At 54.0% G+C, this 17,218-nt stretch overlaps 3 protein-coding genes across 3 annotated transcripts; all 3 read right to left on the reverse strand.

Annotated features, from left to right (window-relative positions):
* Positions 1-538: 538 nt before the first annotated feature.
* EMH_0016520 (uncharacterized protein) lies at positions 539-2,029 on the reverse strand (the record flags this gene model as incomplete). The annotated part of the gene is made up of 2 exons (XM_038022843.1): positions 539-735; positions 1,933-2,029. The coding sequence occupies 2 exons, from the start codon at positions 2,027-2,029 to the stop codon at positions 539-541; spliced, it is 294 nt and encodes a 97-aa protein (XP_037878697.1).
* A 3,879-nt stretch (positions 2,030-5,908) lies between these two features.
* Positions 5,909-9,019, reverse strand: EMH_0016530 (uncharacterized protein; the record flags this gene model as incomplete). Its single annotated transcript, XM_038022844.1, has 6 exons — positions 5,909-5,957; positions 6,155-6,304; positions 7,257-7,323; positions 7,535-7,715; positions 7,928-7,980; positions 8,923-9,019. 6 exons carry the CDS (start codon positions 9,017-9,019, stop codon positions 5,909-5,911), a joined length of 597 nt encoding a protein of 198 aa, XP_037878698.1.
* Positions 9,020-10,091: 1,072 nt separating this feature from the next.
* Positions 10,092-12,040, reverse strand: EMH_0016540 (uncharacterized protein; the record flags this gene model as incomplete). Its single annotated transcript, XM_038022845.1, has 6 exons — positions 10,092-10,162; positions 10,310-10,498; positions 10,603-10,753; positions 11,498-11,529; positions 11,739-11,822; positions 11,956-12,040. 6 exons carry the CDS (start codon positions 12,038-12,040, stop codon positions 10,092-10,094), a joined length of 612 nt encoding a protein of 203 aa, XP_037878699.1.
* Positions 12,041-17,218: the final 5,178 nt, after the last annotated feature.

Here is a 17,218-nt window from a genome sequence, read left to right on the forward strand (position 1 = left end):
ACACAATGAGCTGCCAGCTCTGCAGCCTCTCATGCAAATGCCATGGATAGTGACACAGCGCCCGTTGGCCACGCTGTCGACCGCTGCACAGCCCCTCCCTATCCCTGTCTCCTGCATAACAAATACCACTGGACACAAGCGGGGTGAACGTTCATGCTACTTGATGCTTTGCGCTATTCGCCGCGTAGTCTCTGTCGCTTCCTATCACCTACGCGACTGCACATCTGCTCCCTCACCAATTCACTCAGGTCGCTTGCAATGCCAGACTGTGTATGACAACGCATACGGCTTCGCCAAGACGCCTTACCGTAGTCCGCTGCTACCACTGAGAAGCACATGGGCAACAAAAACCATTTTTCATTTCTTATTGTGCAACTCCAAGAATTTGCACGCATTCACAGACATATCCTTGCTTCTACCAACGTACCTGGAACGCGGCAGACGCCATAGCCAAACCGAGCAAACTGGCCTCCCTCCAACGGCGCACTTGCTGGACCCACCAACGCATTACTAGCAAACGCGATGCCTGACACTACTATTACGCGTTCAGCAGTCGCACCTGCCGCAAACCACCTTCTGCGCTGCACAAGTAGTCCGTCTCCGATTCGTTCAGCCCGCTTGCTGTCTCGGATTCTTCCGTCTCGCGAGCGCAGATAGCAGCGCCCAACCACCCCGCCCGGTTGGTATCGCACAAGTTCCCGGATGAACCAAAACGGGCTCCGACTCCTTCCCACACTGCAACCCCATGCATAGAGAACCGAACGCATGGGCATTTATGCGTGCCACCATATACCCTAACGCAGAACAGTTCGCCCAACTGCGCCGAGCACATGCAGCAGCGCTTTGAAAGACGCACGATCTGCGCAATACAGCTCGCAATCATCGTCCCTGTAAACCCTTCACGCCAACCGTGGACACGCGCGCACGCAAACATCAATCTTTGGATGCTCTCATCTGCGCATCCGCTGGCTCTCCCACCAATGCTACGAAAACCCACATCGGCGCGCAAAGCTGACTTCAGACACAGCAAGCAAACCAAACAAGCAAGCCTAACGCCAAGAACAAAACCATGCAACTTCCTGCACAGGTAATACCTGTCCAACGGCACCTTGTTGAAGAGCCAACGAGACGCCAACGTTTCCCATACATAGAACATATATTCCACACGCACACCAAGCTGTCCTCTATCACGCCTGTTTCTGGTCGATATGGAAAGGTGCTCCAAACACCTTGACACGAGGTACCCAGCTCAAAGCAATATCAGTGCCGCACTAATTATTTGCGCCTCCTCTCAACGCAAAATAGCCTGAGCGATCTCAACGGACTAGCGACAGCCCGCTCCTCCAGGAGCTACGCGTTCGTCTGCGCTGCCCAACAGCTACACAGTGAGCTGGCAACTCTGCATCCTCTCATGCAAATGCCATGGATAGTGACACAGCGCCCGTTGGCCGCGCCTTCAACAGCAGCACAACCTTTTATATTCCTGTCTTCCGCACAACGACTCCCATTGCACACAACCGGAGTGGACGTTCATGCTGTGAAATGGTTTGCGCAAGTCGCCGCGTAGTCCCTGTCGCTTCCTATTACCTGCCGCACTGCACATGTGCTTTCACACCAATTTACCCACCGATTATGTTTAACAAGGCATATTGCGTTGCCAAAACGCCTGACCGTAGTGCCCTGCTACCACCGAAAAACACGGGGGCAGCAAAACCGATTTTTGCCTCTTATGCTGCAACCCCAAGAATATGCACGCATTCACAGACATATCCATGCAGCCATGCAGCCGGAACGCGGCAGCCAACATAGGCAAGCCGACCAAACCGGCTTTCCTCCAACGGCGCACTTTCTGGACCCGTCCACCCATTACTAGCAAGCGCAGTGGCCGACACTACTACCACGCATTCGGCAAAAACCGCCGCTTAGTCGCACCTGTGGCAAAACCACCTTCTGCACTGCACACGCACTCCGTCTCCGGTTTGCTCAGACCGTTTCCTGTGCTGGACTCCACCGTCTCGCTTGCGCACATCGCAGTGCCCAACCACTCCGCCCAGTTGGTATCGCACAAGTCCCCGGATAAACCAAAACGAGCTCCGACTTATTCCCGCACTGCAGCTCCATACATATTCACCCAAATGCATATGCATTCATGCGTGCCACCGAACAACCTGACGCGGAACAGTTCGCACAACTGCGAGGAGCACATGCAGAATCGCTTTGAAAGACGCACGATCTGCGCAAAACATCTCGCAATCATAAGACCGGAAAACGCTTCGCGCCACGAGCGCCGTTGACGCGCTTGCACGCAAACATCAACCCCTGGATGCTCGTACCTGCGCATTCGCTGGCCCTCCAACCAATACTGCGAACACCCACATCAGCGAGCAAAGCTGACTTCAGACACACCACGCAAACCACACAAGCAAGCCTAACGTAAGCACAAGGCGATGGAGTTGGCTACAGATGGAATACCTGGTTAACGGCACCTTGTTAAAAAGTCAACGAGACGCCAACGATTCCAATACATAGAATATATATTCTGCACACTCACCAAACTGCCCTCTATCACGCCTGTCTCTGGTCGTTATGGAAAGGTGCTCTAAACACCCTGCCACGAGGAAGACAGCTGAACGTGCCGCACTCATTAGTCGCTCCCCTTTCAACCCAAAATAGCCTGAGCGACCTCAACGAAGTAGCGACAGCCCTCTGCTCCAGGAGTTACGCGTTCATTTGCGCTACCCAACAGCTACACAATGAGCTGGCGGCTCTGCCTTCTATCATGCAAGTGCCACAGATAGCGGCACAGCAACCGTTGGCTGCGCCGTCAGCCACAGCACAGCCCTCCTCTATTCCTGTCTGCCACATGGCAACTACCATTGCACACAAAACGGGAGTAGACGTTCATGCCGCCAAATGTTTTGCGCAAATCGCCGCGTAGTCTCTGTTGCTTCCTATTATCCACTGCACTGCACATGTGCTGCCTCACCAATTCACTCAGGTCGTGTGCAATGCCAGACTGTGTATGGCAACGCATATTGCATCGCCAAAACGCCTCGCCGTAGTGCGCTGCTACCACTGAAAAACACGGGGGCAGCAAAACCGACTCCCACTTCTTATACTGCAGCTCCAATGATTTGCACGCATTCAGAAATATATCCACGCGTGTAGCCACGCAACCGGAACACTGTAGTTAACATGGCCAAGCCGAGCAAAGGAGGTTCCCTCCAATGGCACAGTTGCTGGACGCGCCCACCCATTACTAGCAAGGACCCTGGCCGACACTACTACTTTCGTTCGGCACAAACCGCCGCGTAGACGCACCTGCCGCGAACTTCCTTTTGCACTGCACATGCAGTCTGTCTCCGGTTCGCTCAGACCGTTTGTTGTGTCGGATTCCTGCGTCGTGCGAGCGCACATCGCAGCGCCCAACCACCCCGCCCAGTTGGTATCGCACACGTCGCCGGATCAACCAAAACTAGCTCCGACTTCTTCCCACACTGCAGCTCCATACATATGCACCCAAACACATAGGCATTCATGGGTGCCACAAATTTGCATCACACGTAACAGTTCACACAACTGCACCGAGCAGATGCAACTGCGTTATGAAAGACGCACGCGCTACGCAAAACATCTCGCAATCATAAGACCGAAAAAAGCTTTGCGCCACGGGTGCCGTTGACGCGAGCGCACGCAAACATTAACCCCTGGATGCTCACACCTGCGCATCCGCTGACCCACCGACCAATACTGCGAAAATCCTTGGCGGACAACCATGCTGATTTTATACATAGCAGGCAAACCAAACAAGCAAGATTAACGCCAAGTACAAAACGATGTAGCTGGCTAAACAAGCAATCCCTGTCAAACTGCGTCTGGTTCAAAGGCCGACGAGACGCGAGCTTTTTCAACCCATAGTACATCCCGCACGCACACCAAACTGCCCTCTATCACGCCCGTCTCTGTTCAATATGGAAAGGTGCTCCAAACACCCTGCCACGAGGTAGCCAGCTCAAAACAATATCAGTGCCGCACTCATTATTTGCGCGTCCGTTGAACGCAAAATAGCCTGAGCGACCTCAACGAACTCGCGGCAGCCCGCTGCTCCAGGACCTACCCGTTCGTCTGGGCTACCCAGCAGCTACACAGTGAGCTGCCGGCTCTGCATCCTCTCATGGAAATGCCACAGATAGTGATACAGCGATCGCTAGCCGTTGCGTCAACAGCAGCACAGCCCTTGCCTACTCCTGTCTTCCGCATGAGACAAGCTACCATTGCACAGAACCGGAATGGACGTTCATGCTACCAAATGGTTTGCGCAATTCGCCGCGTAATCTCTGTCGCTTCCTATTACCTACTGCACTGTAGATGTGCCGCCTCACCAATTCACTTAGGTCGCTTGCAATGCCAGGGTACGTATGACAATGCATATTGCATCGTCAAAACACCTCCCACTAGCGCGCTGCTACCACTGAAAAGCACCAGGGCAGCAAACCCGGCTCTCACGTCTTTTATTGCAAGTCCGAGGATTTGCACGCATTCACAAACATATTCATGCCTGTGACCGAACAACCGGATCGCGACTGGTAACAAAGTCAAGCGGAGCAAAAGAGTTTCCGTCCAAGGGCGCAGTTCCTGGACTCGCCCACGCATTACTAGCAAACGACATGCCCGACACTACTACTACGCGTTCGGCACAAATCACTGCGTACTCGCTCCTGTGGCAAAACCACCTTTTGCAGTGCACACGCATTCCATCTCTGGTTCGCTCAGACCGTTTGTTGTGTCGGATTCCACCGTTTGGCTAGCGCACATCGTAGCGCTCGACCATACCGCCCAGTTGGTATCGCTCAAGTCCTCGGATAAACGAGCTCCGATTCCTTCCCACACTGGAACGCCACACACCCAAACACATTCGCATTCATGCGTGCCATCAAACAGCCTAACACGTAACAGTTCGCACAACTGCGCGGAGGAGATGCAACTGCCGTTTGAAAGACGCACGCGCTGCACAATACATCTCCAAATCATAAGGCCGAAAAACGTTTCGTGCCACAGGTGCCGTGGACGCGAGCGCTCGCAAGCATCGACCACCTGACGCCCGCATCTGAGGATCCGCTGGCCCTCCCACCAATACTGCGAACACCCACATCATCGCGCAAAACTGACTTCAGACGCAGCACGCATACCACACAAGCAAGCTTAACGTCAAGTACTAAACGATCTAGCTGGCAGCACACGGAGACCCTCTCGAACCGCGTCTTGTTCAAAAGCCAACGAGACGCGAACGCCTTCAATACATAGAATATACATTCCCCACGTACACCAAACTGCCCTCTATCACGCCTGCCTTTAGTCGTTATGGAAGAGGTGCTCCAAACACCATGACACGAAGTAGCCAAGTAGCCAGCTCAAAACAATATAAGTGCCGCACTCATTATTTGCCCCCCCCTCTCCACGCAAAATAGCCTGAGCGACCTCAACGCACTAGCGGCAGCCCGTTGCTCCAGGAGCTACGCATTCGTCTGAGCTGCCCAACAGCTACACAATGGGCTGCCGGCTCTGCATCCTATCATGCAAATGCCAAAGATAGCGACGCAGCGCCCGTTGGCCGCGCCGTCGGCCACAGCAGAGCCATTCCTCACTCCTGTATCCCGCATTACAACTACCATTGCACACAAAACGGGAGTAGACGTTCATGCCGTCAAATGTTTTGCGCAAATCGCCACGTAGTCTCTGTCACTTCCCATTACCTACTGCACTGCACATGTGCTGCCTCACCAATTCACTCAGGTCGTTTGCAATGCCAGACTGTGTATGGCAAAGCATACTGCATCTCCAAAACACCTCACCCTAGGGCGCTGCTACCACTGAAAACCGCGGGTGCAGCAAAACCGATTCCCACGACTTATACTGCAACTGCAAGGATTTGCACGCATTCACAAACATATCCATGCCTGTACCCACCCAAGCGGAACGCGGCAGTTCACATATATCCAAACCGAGCAAACCGGCCTCCCTCAAACGGCGCACTTCCTGGATCCACCCACGCATTACCAGCAAACGCGCTGGCCGGCACTACTACTACGCGGTCGGCACAAACCACCGCGTAGTAGCACCTGCAGCAAAACCACCTTTTGCACTGCACACGCACTCCGTCTTCGGTTCGCTCAAAACGTTCTTTTTGGTGGATTCTTCCGCCTCGCGGGCGCACAGCGTAGGGCCCAACCACCCCGCCCAGCTGGTAGTGCACAAATCCGCGGATGAACCAAAACGAGCTTGGAAATTTTCCCAGACTGCAGCTCTGCACATATGCACCCAAACACATACGGATTCGTGCGTGCTGACAAACAACCTTAAGCGCAATAGTTTGCACAATTGCGCCCAGCAGATGCAACTAAGTTTTGAAAAACACACGATCCGCCCAATACAGCTCGCAATCATATGCCCGGAAACCGCTTTGCGCCATCAAAGCCGTCGACGCTCCTGCATGCAAACATCAACCCGTGGATGCTCGCATCCGCGCGTCCGCTGGCCCACTAATACTGCGAATACCCACATCGGCGGGCGACGCTAACTTCAGACACAGCACACAAACCAAAAAGGCAAGCTTAACGGGAAGTGCAAAACGATGGATCTGGCTACAGATGGAATACCTGTCGAACGGCACCTTGTTAAAACGCCAACGAGACGCCAACGCTTTCAACACATAGAAGATATATTCCGCACGCACACCTAGCTGCCCTCTACCACTTCTGTCTCTTATCGTTATGGAAAGGTGCGCCAAACACCCTGCAACGAGGTAGCCAGCTCAAAACAATATCAGTGCCGCACTCATTATTCGCTCATTCTCTCAGCGCAAAATAGCCTGAGCGATCTCAATGAGCTAGAGACGGCCAGCTGCTCCAGGACCTACCCGTTTGCCTTCGCTACCCAACAGCTACAGAATGAGATGCTGGCTCTGCATCCTCTCATGCAAATGCCATAAATAGTGACACAGCGCCCCTTGGCAGCGACGTCAGCCGCAGCACAGCCCTTCCTCATTCCTGTCTCCCGCGAAACAACTACCATTGCACACAACCGGAGTAGACGTTCATGCCGCCAAATGCTTTGCGGAAACCTCCGCGTAGTCTCTGTCGCTTCCTTTTACCTTTTACCTACTGCACTGCACATGTGCTGCCTCACCAATTTATTCAGGTCGCTTGCAATGCCAGACCGTCTATGACAACGCATCTTGCATCGCCAAAACTCCTCACCGTAGTGCGCTTCTACCACTGAAAAACACGGGGGTAGCAAAACCGATTCTCACGACGTATAGTGCAACTGCAAGAATTTGCACGCATTCACAAACATATCCACGCGTGTAGCCATGCAACCGGAACGCGGACGTTGACATATATCCAAGCCGAGCAAACTGGCCACTCTCCAACGGCGCACTTTCTGGAACCGCACACTCATTACTAGCAAACGCAATGCCCGACACTACTACTACGCGGTCGCCGCAAACCAATGCACAGTCGCACCTGCCGCAAACCATCTTTTGCACTGCACACGCATTCCGTCTCCGGTTCGCTCAGACCGTCTGTTGTGTCGGATTCCTCCATCTCGCGAGAGCAAATCGCAACGCCCAACCATCCCGCCCAGTTGGTATCGCACAAGTCTCCGGATGAACCAAAACTAGCTCCGACTTCTCCCCACACTTCAGCTCCATATGTCTGCACCCAAACACATGCGCATTCATGCGTGCGACCAATCTGCCTAACGCGTAACAGTTCGCACAAGCTCGATGAGCAGATGCAACTACGTTCTGGAAGACGCACGCGCTACACAATACATCTCGCATCCATAAGGCAGGAAAACGCTTCGCTCCACGGGTGCTGTTGGCGCGCCCCCACGCAAATATCAACCCCTGGATGCTCGCACCTACCGATCCGCTGGCCCTTCCACCAATAGTACAAAAACCCCCATCGGCGCGCAGCGCTGACTTCAGACACAGCACGCAAACCAAACAGGCCAGCTTAACACCAAGTACAAGACGATGTAGCTGCCCCCAAAGCAAATCGCTCTCGAACCTCGTCTTGTTAAAAATCCAACAAAGCGCGAGTGTTATCAACACATAGAAGATATATTCAGCACGCACACCAAGCTGCCATCTATCACGCCTGCCTCTGGTCGCTATGGAGAGATGCTCCAAACACCCTGCCACGACGTAGCCAGCTCAAAACAATATCAGTGCCGCACTAATTGTTTGCGCCTCATCTCAACGAAAAATAGCCTGAGCGATCTCGGCGGACCAACGACGGCCCACTCCTCCAGGACCTACGCGTTCGTCTGCGCTGCCCAACAGCTACACAATGAGCTGCCGGCTATACATCCTCTCATGCAAATGCCATAGATAGTGACGCAGCGCCCGTTGGCCGCGCCGCCAACAGCAGCGCAGCCCTTCCTTACTCCTGTCGCCTGCAGAACAAATATCATTGCACACAACTGGAGTGGACGCTCAGGCTACCAAATGTTTTCGGCAATTCGTCGCGTAGTCTCTGTCGCTTCCTATCACCTACTCGACTGCACATCTGCTACCTCACCAATTCACTCAGGTCGCTTGCAATGCCAGACTGTGTATGACAACGCATACGGCTTCGCCAAAACGCCTTACCGTACTGCGCTGCTACCACTGAGAAGCACAGGGGCAAAAAAAACGATTCTCACTTCTTATACTGCAGCTCCAAAAATTTGCACGCATTCACAAACATATCCATACCTCCACTCACCCAAGCGGAACGTGGCAGTAAACATAGGAAAGCCGAGCAAATGAGCTTCCCTCCAACGGCGCACTTCCTGGATCCACCCACGCCTTATTAGCAAATGCGCTGGCTCGGCACTACTGCTACGTGGTCGGCACAAGCCACCGCGCAGTCGCACCTGCGGCAACACCACCTTTTGCACTGCAGACGCACTTCGTCTCCGGTTTGCTCAGACCGCCTGTTGTGTCGGATTCTTGAGTCTCCCGAGCGCACATCGTAGCGCCCAATCACCCCGCCCAGTTGGCATCGCACAAGTCCCCGGATGAACCAAAACCAGCTTGGACTTTTTCCCAGACTGCAGCTCCATACACAGGCACCCAAACGCATACGCATTCATGCATGCCGCCAAACTTCCTAACTCGCAACAGTTCGCACAACCACGCCCAGCAGATGCAACTGCGTTATGGAGGACGCACGCGCTGCGCAATTGTGCTCGTCATTGTACGCCCGCGAAACGCTCCGCGCCACTGGCGCCATGCACACGCGCGCACCCAAGCATCAAGCCCTGGATGCTCGCACCTGCGGAACCGCTGACCCGCCGAACAATACTGCGAAAACCCACATCGGCGCGCAACGCTGACTCCAGACACAGCATGCAAACCAAACGCCAAGCTTAACAACAAGAACTCCAGGATGTATCTGGCTACACACGGAGGCCCTGTCGAACCGAGTCTTGTTCAAAAGCCAACGAGACGCCAACGTTCTCAACACATGAAATATATTCCTCACGCACACCAAACTGCCCTCTAGTACGCCTGCCTCTGATCGTTATGGAAAGGTGCTCCAAACACCTTGCCACGAGGTAGCCAGCTCAAAACAATACCAGTGCCGCACTAATTATTTGCGCCTCCTCTCAACGCGGAAAAGCCTGAGCGATCTCAACGAGCTAGCGACAGCCCGCTGCTCCAGGAGCTACGCGTTCGTCTGCGCTACCCAACAAGTACACAATGAGCTCCGAACTTTGCATCCTCTTATGGAAATGCCATAAATAGTGTTACAGCGCCCATTGGCGGCGCCTTCGGCCGCTGCACGGCCCTTCCCTATTTCTTCCTCCCGCAGAACAAATACCATTGCAAACACGCGGAGTCGACGTTGATACTGCCAAATGTTTTGCGGAAATCTCCACGTAGTCTCTATCGCTTCCTATTACCTACTGCACTGCACGTGCGCTGCCCCACCAATCCATTCAGGTCGCTTGCAATGTCAGACTATGTATGGCAACGCAGATTGCATTGCATCGCCAAAACACCTTGCACTAGCGCGCTGCTACCACCGAAAAGCACGGGGTCAGCAAAACCAAATCGTCTTCTTATACAGCGACTCCAAGAATTTGCACGCATTCACAGACATATCCATGCCTGTACCCACGCAGCCAGAACATGGCAGTGAACAAAGCCAAGCCGAGCAAACCGGCTTCCCTCCAACGGCGCACTTCCTGAACCCGCCAACCCATTACTAGCAAACGCGCTGGCCGACACTAATACTACGCGTTCGGCACAAATCACCGCGTAGTCGCACCTGCCGCAAGCTCCGTTTTGCAATGCACAGGCAGTCTGTTTCTCGTTCGCTGAGACTGTTTGTTCTCTCGGATTCTTTAATAACGCGAGCGCACTTCGCAGCGACTAACCATCCCGCCCAGTTGAAATCGCACAAGTTTCCTGACGAACCAAGACGAGCTCCGACTCCTTCCCGCACTGCACCTCCATACATATGCACCCAAACACATACGCATTCATGCGTGCCATCAAACAGCGTAACGCGTTACAGTTTGCAAAACTGCAAACTGAGCAGATGCAACAGCGCTTTGAAAGACGCACGCGCTGCGCAATATTGCCCGTAATCATATGTCTGGAAAAAGGTTCGTTCCGCGGGTGCCGCGGATGCTCGCGCACGCAAACGTCAACCCCGGGATGCTCGCACCTGCGGATCTGCTGGCCCGCCGACCAATACTGCGAAAACCCACATCGGCTCGCAACATTGACTTCAGAGACAGCAGGCAAACCAAATATCAAGCTTAACACCAAGTACAAAGTGATGTTGCTCGCTACACACGGAATCGCTGTCGAACCGCGTCTTGTTCAAAAGCCAACGATACGCCAACGTTTTCAACACATAGAAGATATATTCCGCACCCACACCCAGCTGCCCTCTATCACATCTGCCTCTGATCGTTATGGAAATGTGCTCCAAACACCCTGCCACGAGGTAGCCAGCTCAAAACAATATCAGTGCCGCACTCATTATTTGCCCCCTCTCTCAACGCAAAATAGCCTGAGCGACCTCAACGAACTGATGACAGCCCGCTGCTCCAGGAGTTACGCCTTCGTCTGAGCTGGCCAACAGCTACACAACGAGCTGCCGGCTCTGCATCCTCTCATGCAAATGTCACAGATAGCGACACAGCAACAGTTGGCCGCGCCGTCGGCCGCAGCACAGCCCTTCCCTATTCCTGTCTCCTGCACAACAACTAACACTGCGCACAACCGGAGTGGGCGCTCAGGCTGCCAAATGTTTTGTGCAAATCTCCGCGCAGTTTCTGTCGCTTCCCTTTACCTGCTGCACACCGCAAGTGCTGACAACTACCATTGCACAGCACCGGGGTAGACGTTCATGCAACCAAATGGCTAGCGCGAATCGCCGCCTAGTCTCTGTCGCTTTCTATTGCCTACTGCACTGCACATGTGCTGCCTCACCAATTCAGTCAGGTCGCTTGCAATGCCAGACTCTGTAAAGCAAAGCATATTGCATCGCCAAAATGCCTCACCGTAGTGCGCTGCTACCACTGAAAAGCTCGAGGCACCAAAACCGACGATCACTTCTTATACTGCAAACCCGACAATTAGCACGCATACATATCCACGCTTCTACCCACAACAGAAACTCGGCGGTAAACATAACGAAGCCGAGCAAACCGGCTTCCCTCCAACTGCTCACTTTCTGGACCGTCCACGCATAACTTGCAAACGCGCTGGCCGACATTAATACTGCGCGTTCGGCACAAACGCCGCGTAGTCGCACCTGCCGCAAACCACACAATGCACGGTAGACGCACTCCGTCTCCGGTCCGCTGAGACCGTCTGTTGTGTCGGATTCCCCCATCGCGCGAGCGCATATCGCAGCGCCCAACCACCCCGCCCAGTTGATATCGCACAAGTCCCCGGGTGAACCAAAACGAGCTCCGACTCCTTCAAGCACTGCAACTCCGTACACGCGCACAGAAACAAATGCGCAATCATGCGTGCCACAAAACTGCCTAACGCGTAACAGTTCGCACAACCTCGCCCAGCATATGCAGCTGCGTTTGGCAAGACGCACGCGCTGCACAATACAGTTTGGGTCCGGAAAAAACATCGCGCCGCTGGCCTCGTTGACGCGAGCGCACGCAAACATCAACCCCTGGTTGATCGCACCTGCGGATCCGCGGGCCCGCCGAACAATACTGCGAAACCCGACATCGGCGCGCAACGCTGACTTCAGACAGCACGCAAACCAAACACCAAGCTTAACGACAAGTACTCGACAATGTATCTGGCTACACACGGATTCCCTTTCGAACCGCGTCTCCCTGAATATCCAACAAGCCGCGAACGTTCTCAACACATAAAATATACAACACATAAAATATATTCCTCACGCACACCAAACTGCCCTCTATCACACCTGCCTCTGATCATTATGGAAAGGTGCTCCAAACACCCTGCCACGAGGTAGCCAGCTCAAAACAATATCAGTCCCGCACTCATTATTTGCGCCTTCTCTCAACACAAAATGCCCTGAGCGGTCTCAGTGAACTAGCGACAGCCAGCTGCTCCAGGACCTACGCGTTTGTCTGCACCACCCAACAGCTATACAATGAACTGCCGACTCTGCATCCTCGCATACAAATGCCATAAATAGTGACACAGCGCCAGCTGGCCGCGCCGCCGGCCGCAGCACAGCCTTCCACTATTCCTGTCTCCCGCATAACAACTACCATTGCACACACCCGGTGTAGACTTTCGTGCTACCAATTTGTTTTGCGCAAATCGCCGCTTAGTGTCTGTCACTCCCTATTACCTGCTGCACTGCACATGTGCTGCCTCACCAATTCACTCAGATCGCTTGCAATGCCAGATTATCTATCACAACGAATCTTGCATCGCCTAAAACGCCTCATCGTAGAGGGCTGCTACCACTGAGAAACACGGGGGCAGCGAAACCGACTCTCACCTCTTTTACTGCAACTCCAACAATTTGCACGCATTCACAAACTTATCCATGACTCTAGCAACGTAAGCGGAACAGCAGTGAACATAGCCAAGCCGAGCGAACCGGCTTCCCTCCAAGAGCGCACTTCCTGGACCCGCCCACGCATTACTAGCAAACGCGCTGGCCGGAACTACAACTACGAGTTCGGCACAAACCACCGCGCAGTCGCAGCTGCCGCAAACCACACAATGCGCTGCAAATGCACTCCGTCTCTGTTTCCCTCAGACCGTTTGTTGTGTGGGATTCTTCCGCCTCGCGAGCGCACATCGCAGCGCCCAACCACCCCGCCCAGTCGGTTGAACCAAAACGAACTCCGACTTCTTCCCACTCTGCAACTGCATACATATGCACCCAAACACATACGCATTCATGCGTGCCACCAGACACCCTAACGCGTAACAGTTCGCACAACGGCGCCGAGCAGATGCAATTGCGTTTGGCAAGACGCACGCGCTGCTCAATACATCTCCCAATCATGTGCCCGGAAATCGCCTTGCGCCATGAAAGCCGTTCAGGCGCCCGCACGCAAACATCAACCCCTGGATGCTCACACCTGAGGATCTGCTGGCCCGCCGACCAATACTGCGAACACCAGCATGGGCTCGCATAGCTGGTTTCAAACACCACTCGCAAACCAAACAAGCAAACGTAACGCCAAGTACAAACGATGCAGCTGCCTGCACACAGGAATCCCTGTCGAACCGTATCCTGTTGAAGCGCCAACGAGACGCGAACGTTTTCAACACATAGAATATATATTCCGCACGCGCGCCAAGCTGCCCTCTATCACGCCTGCCTCTGATCGTTATGGAAATGTGCTCCGAACAACCTGCCACGAGGTAGCCAGCTCAAAACAATATCAGTGCCGCACTCATTATTCGTGCCTCCTCTCAACGCAAAATAGCCTGGGCGATCTCAGCGGACTAGCGACAACCCCCCGTTCCAGGAGCTACGCGCTCACCTCGGCTACCCAACAGCTACACAATGAGCTCCGAACTTTGAATCCTCTCATGCAAATGCCATAGATAGTGACACAGCGGCCGTTGGCCGCGCCCTCGGCCGCTGCACGGCCCTTCCCTAGTTCTTCCTCCCGCAGAACAACTACCACTGTAAACACGCGGAGTCGACGCTACTAAATGATTTGTGCAAATCGCCGCGTAGTCTCTGTCGCTTCCTATTACCTACTGCACTGCACATGTGCTGCCCCACACCTCGCTTGCAATGCCAGACCGTGAACAGCAACGCATACTGCATCACCAAAACGCCTCAGCGTAGTGCGCTGCTACCAATGAAAAACGCGGGTGCACAAAAGCCGACTCGTAGCCCTTACTGCACATCCAAGAATTTGCACGCATTCACAAGCATATCCATGCGTGCATCCACGCAACTGCAACGCGGCTGTAAGTATTACCAAACCGAGCAAACCGGATTCCCTCCAACAGCGCACTTCCTGGACCCGTCCACGCATTACTAGCAAACGCGCTGGCCGACAATAGTGACAATAGTACTACGCGTTCGGCACAAACCACCGCGCAGTCGCACCTCCCGCAAACCAGATTTCGCACTGCACACACACTCCGCCTCTGGCTCGCTCAGCCCGTTTGCTGTGTTGGATTTGTCCGTCTCGCGAGCGCACATGGCAGCGCCCTACCACACCGCCCAGTTGGTATCGCACAAGTCTCCGGACGAACCAAAACGAGCTACAACTTCTTCCCACACTGCAGCTCCATGCATTTGCACCCAAACACATACGCATTCATGCGTGGCGCCAAACAACTTAACGCGTAAGAGTTCGTACAGCTGCGCCGGGGAGATGCAACTGTGCTTTTGAAACCGCACTTCCTGCGCAGTAGCGTTCGCGATTGTACGTCCACGAAATGCTCCGCGCCACCGGCGCCGTGGATGCGCCCGCGCGCAAACATTAACCCATGGATGCTAGGACCCGCCGCTCCTCTGGCACTGCCACCAATACTGCAAAAACCCACATCGCCGCGCAACGCTGAGTTCACACACAGCATGCAAACCAACAAAGCAAGCTCAACGCCAATGACAAAATGATCTAGCTGGCTGCACACGAAATCTCTCTCGAATCGCGCCTTGCCGAAACGGTAACGAGACCCGCACGCGTTCAAAACACGGAAGATATATTCAGCACGCACATCAAGTGGCCTTCTATCACGCCTGCCTCTTATCGTTACGGAACAGCGCTCCAAACGCCCTCCCACGAGGTAGCCAACGTAAAACAATATCAGTGACGCACTCATTATTCGCGCCTCCTCTCAGCGCAAAATAGCCTAAGCGGTCTCAACGAATTAGCGACAGCCAGGTGCTCCAGGAGCTATGTGCTCACCTCCGCTACCCAACAGCTACACAATGAGCTGCTGGCTCTGCATCCTCCCACGCAAGTGCCATAAATAGTGACACAGCGCCCCTTGGCCGCCCTGTTGGCCGCAGCACAGCCCTTCCCTATTCCTGTCTCCCGCACAACAACTACCATTCCACACAATCGGAGTCGACGTTCATGCTACTAAATATTTTGCGCAAATCCCCGCGTAGTCTCTGTCGTTTCCTATTACCTACTGCACGGCGCATGTGCTGCTTCACCAATTCGGTCAAGTCCTTGGTAATGCCAGACTGTGTATAGGAACGCATATTGCATCGCCAAAACGCCTCACTGCAGTGCGCTGCTAGCACTGAAAAACACGGGGGCAGCAGAACCGACACTCACTTCTTATATTGCAACTCCAAGAATTTGCACGCATTCACAAAATTATCCGTGCCTGTAGCCAAGCAGCGGGAACGCGGCAGTAAACACAGCGAACCCGAGCAAACTGGCTTCCCTCCAACGGCGCACTTCCTGGACCCGCCAATCCATTACTAGCAAACCCGCTGGCCGATACTACTACTACGCGTTCGGCGCAAACCACCGCGTAGTCGCAATTGCCGCAAACCACATATTGCACTACACACGCACTCCGTCTCCGGCTCGCTGATACCGTCTATTGTGTCGGATTCCACCGTCTCGCGAGCGGACATGGCAGCGCCCTACCACACCGCCCAGTTCGTTTCGCACAAGTCCCCAGATGAACCAAAACTAGCTCCGACTACTTCCCGCACTGCACCTCCATACATATGCACCCAAACATATACGCATTCGTGCGTGCCACCAAACAGCGTAACGCGTAACAGTGCAAACAACTGCGCCGTACAGATGAAACTGCGTTTTAGAAGACGCACTTGCTGTACAATACAGCTCGCAATCACAAGTGTTGAAAAGGCTTCGCGCCGGTGGTGCCGTGGACGCCCGTGCACGCAAACATCAACCCCTGGGTGCTGGCACCTGCGCATCCGCTGCCCCGCCGAGCAATACTGCTAAAACCCACATCGGCTCGCAACGCAGATTCCAGACACACAACGCATCCCAAACAAGCAAGCTTAACGCCAAGTACAAAACAATGTAGCTGGCTGCACACCAAATCCCCGTCAAACCGCGTCTTGTTCAAAAGCAAACGAAACGCCAACGTTCTCAACAGATAGAATATATATTCCGCACGCACACCAAACTGCCCTCTATCACGCCTGCCTCTGGTCGTTATGGAAAGGTGCTCCAAACACCTTGACACGAGGTAGCCAGCTCAAGACAATATCAGTGCCGCACGCAACATTTGCCCCCCCCCTTCTCCACGCAAAATAGCCTGAGCGGCCTCAATCAACTAGCGACAGCCCGTTGCTCCTGGAGTTACGCATTCGTCAGAGCTGCCCAACAGCTACACAATGAGCTGCCGGCTCTGCATCCTCTCATGCAAATGCCAAAGATGGGGACACAGCGCCCGTTGGCCGCGCCGTCGGCCACAGCACAGCCCTTCCTCATTCCAGCCCTTCCCTACTCCTGTCTCCCGCATAACAACTATAATTGCACACAACCGGAGTGGACGCTCAGGCTACTAAATGTGTTGCAAAAACCGCCGCCTAGTCTCTGCCGCTTCCCATTACCTACTGCACTGCACATGTGCTGCCTCACCAATTCGCTCAGGTCGTTTGCAGTGCCAGCCTGTGTGTGGCAACGCATATTGCATGGCCAAAACGCCTCATTGTAGTGCGCTGCTCACACTGAACAGCACGGGGGCAGCAAAACCGACTCGCACTTCTTATACTACAGCTCCAAA

This window comes from Eimeria mitis, genomic scaffold (genome assembly GCF_000499745.2).
Source record: "Eimeria mitis Houghton genomic scaffold, Emh_scaff570, whole genome shotgun sequence".
Lineage (NCBI taxonomy): Eukaryota > Apicomplexa > Conoidasida > Eucoccidiorida > Eimeriidae > Eimeria > Eimeria mitis.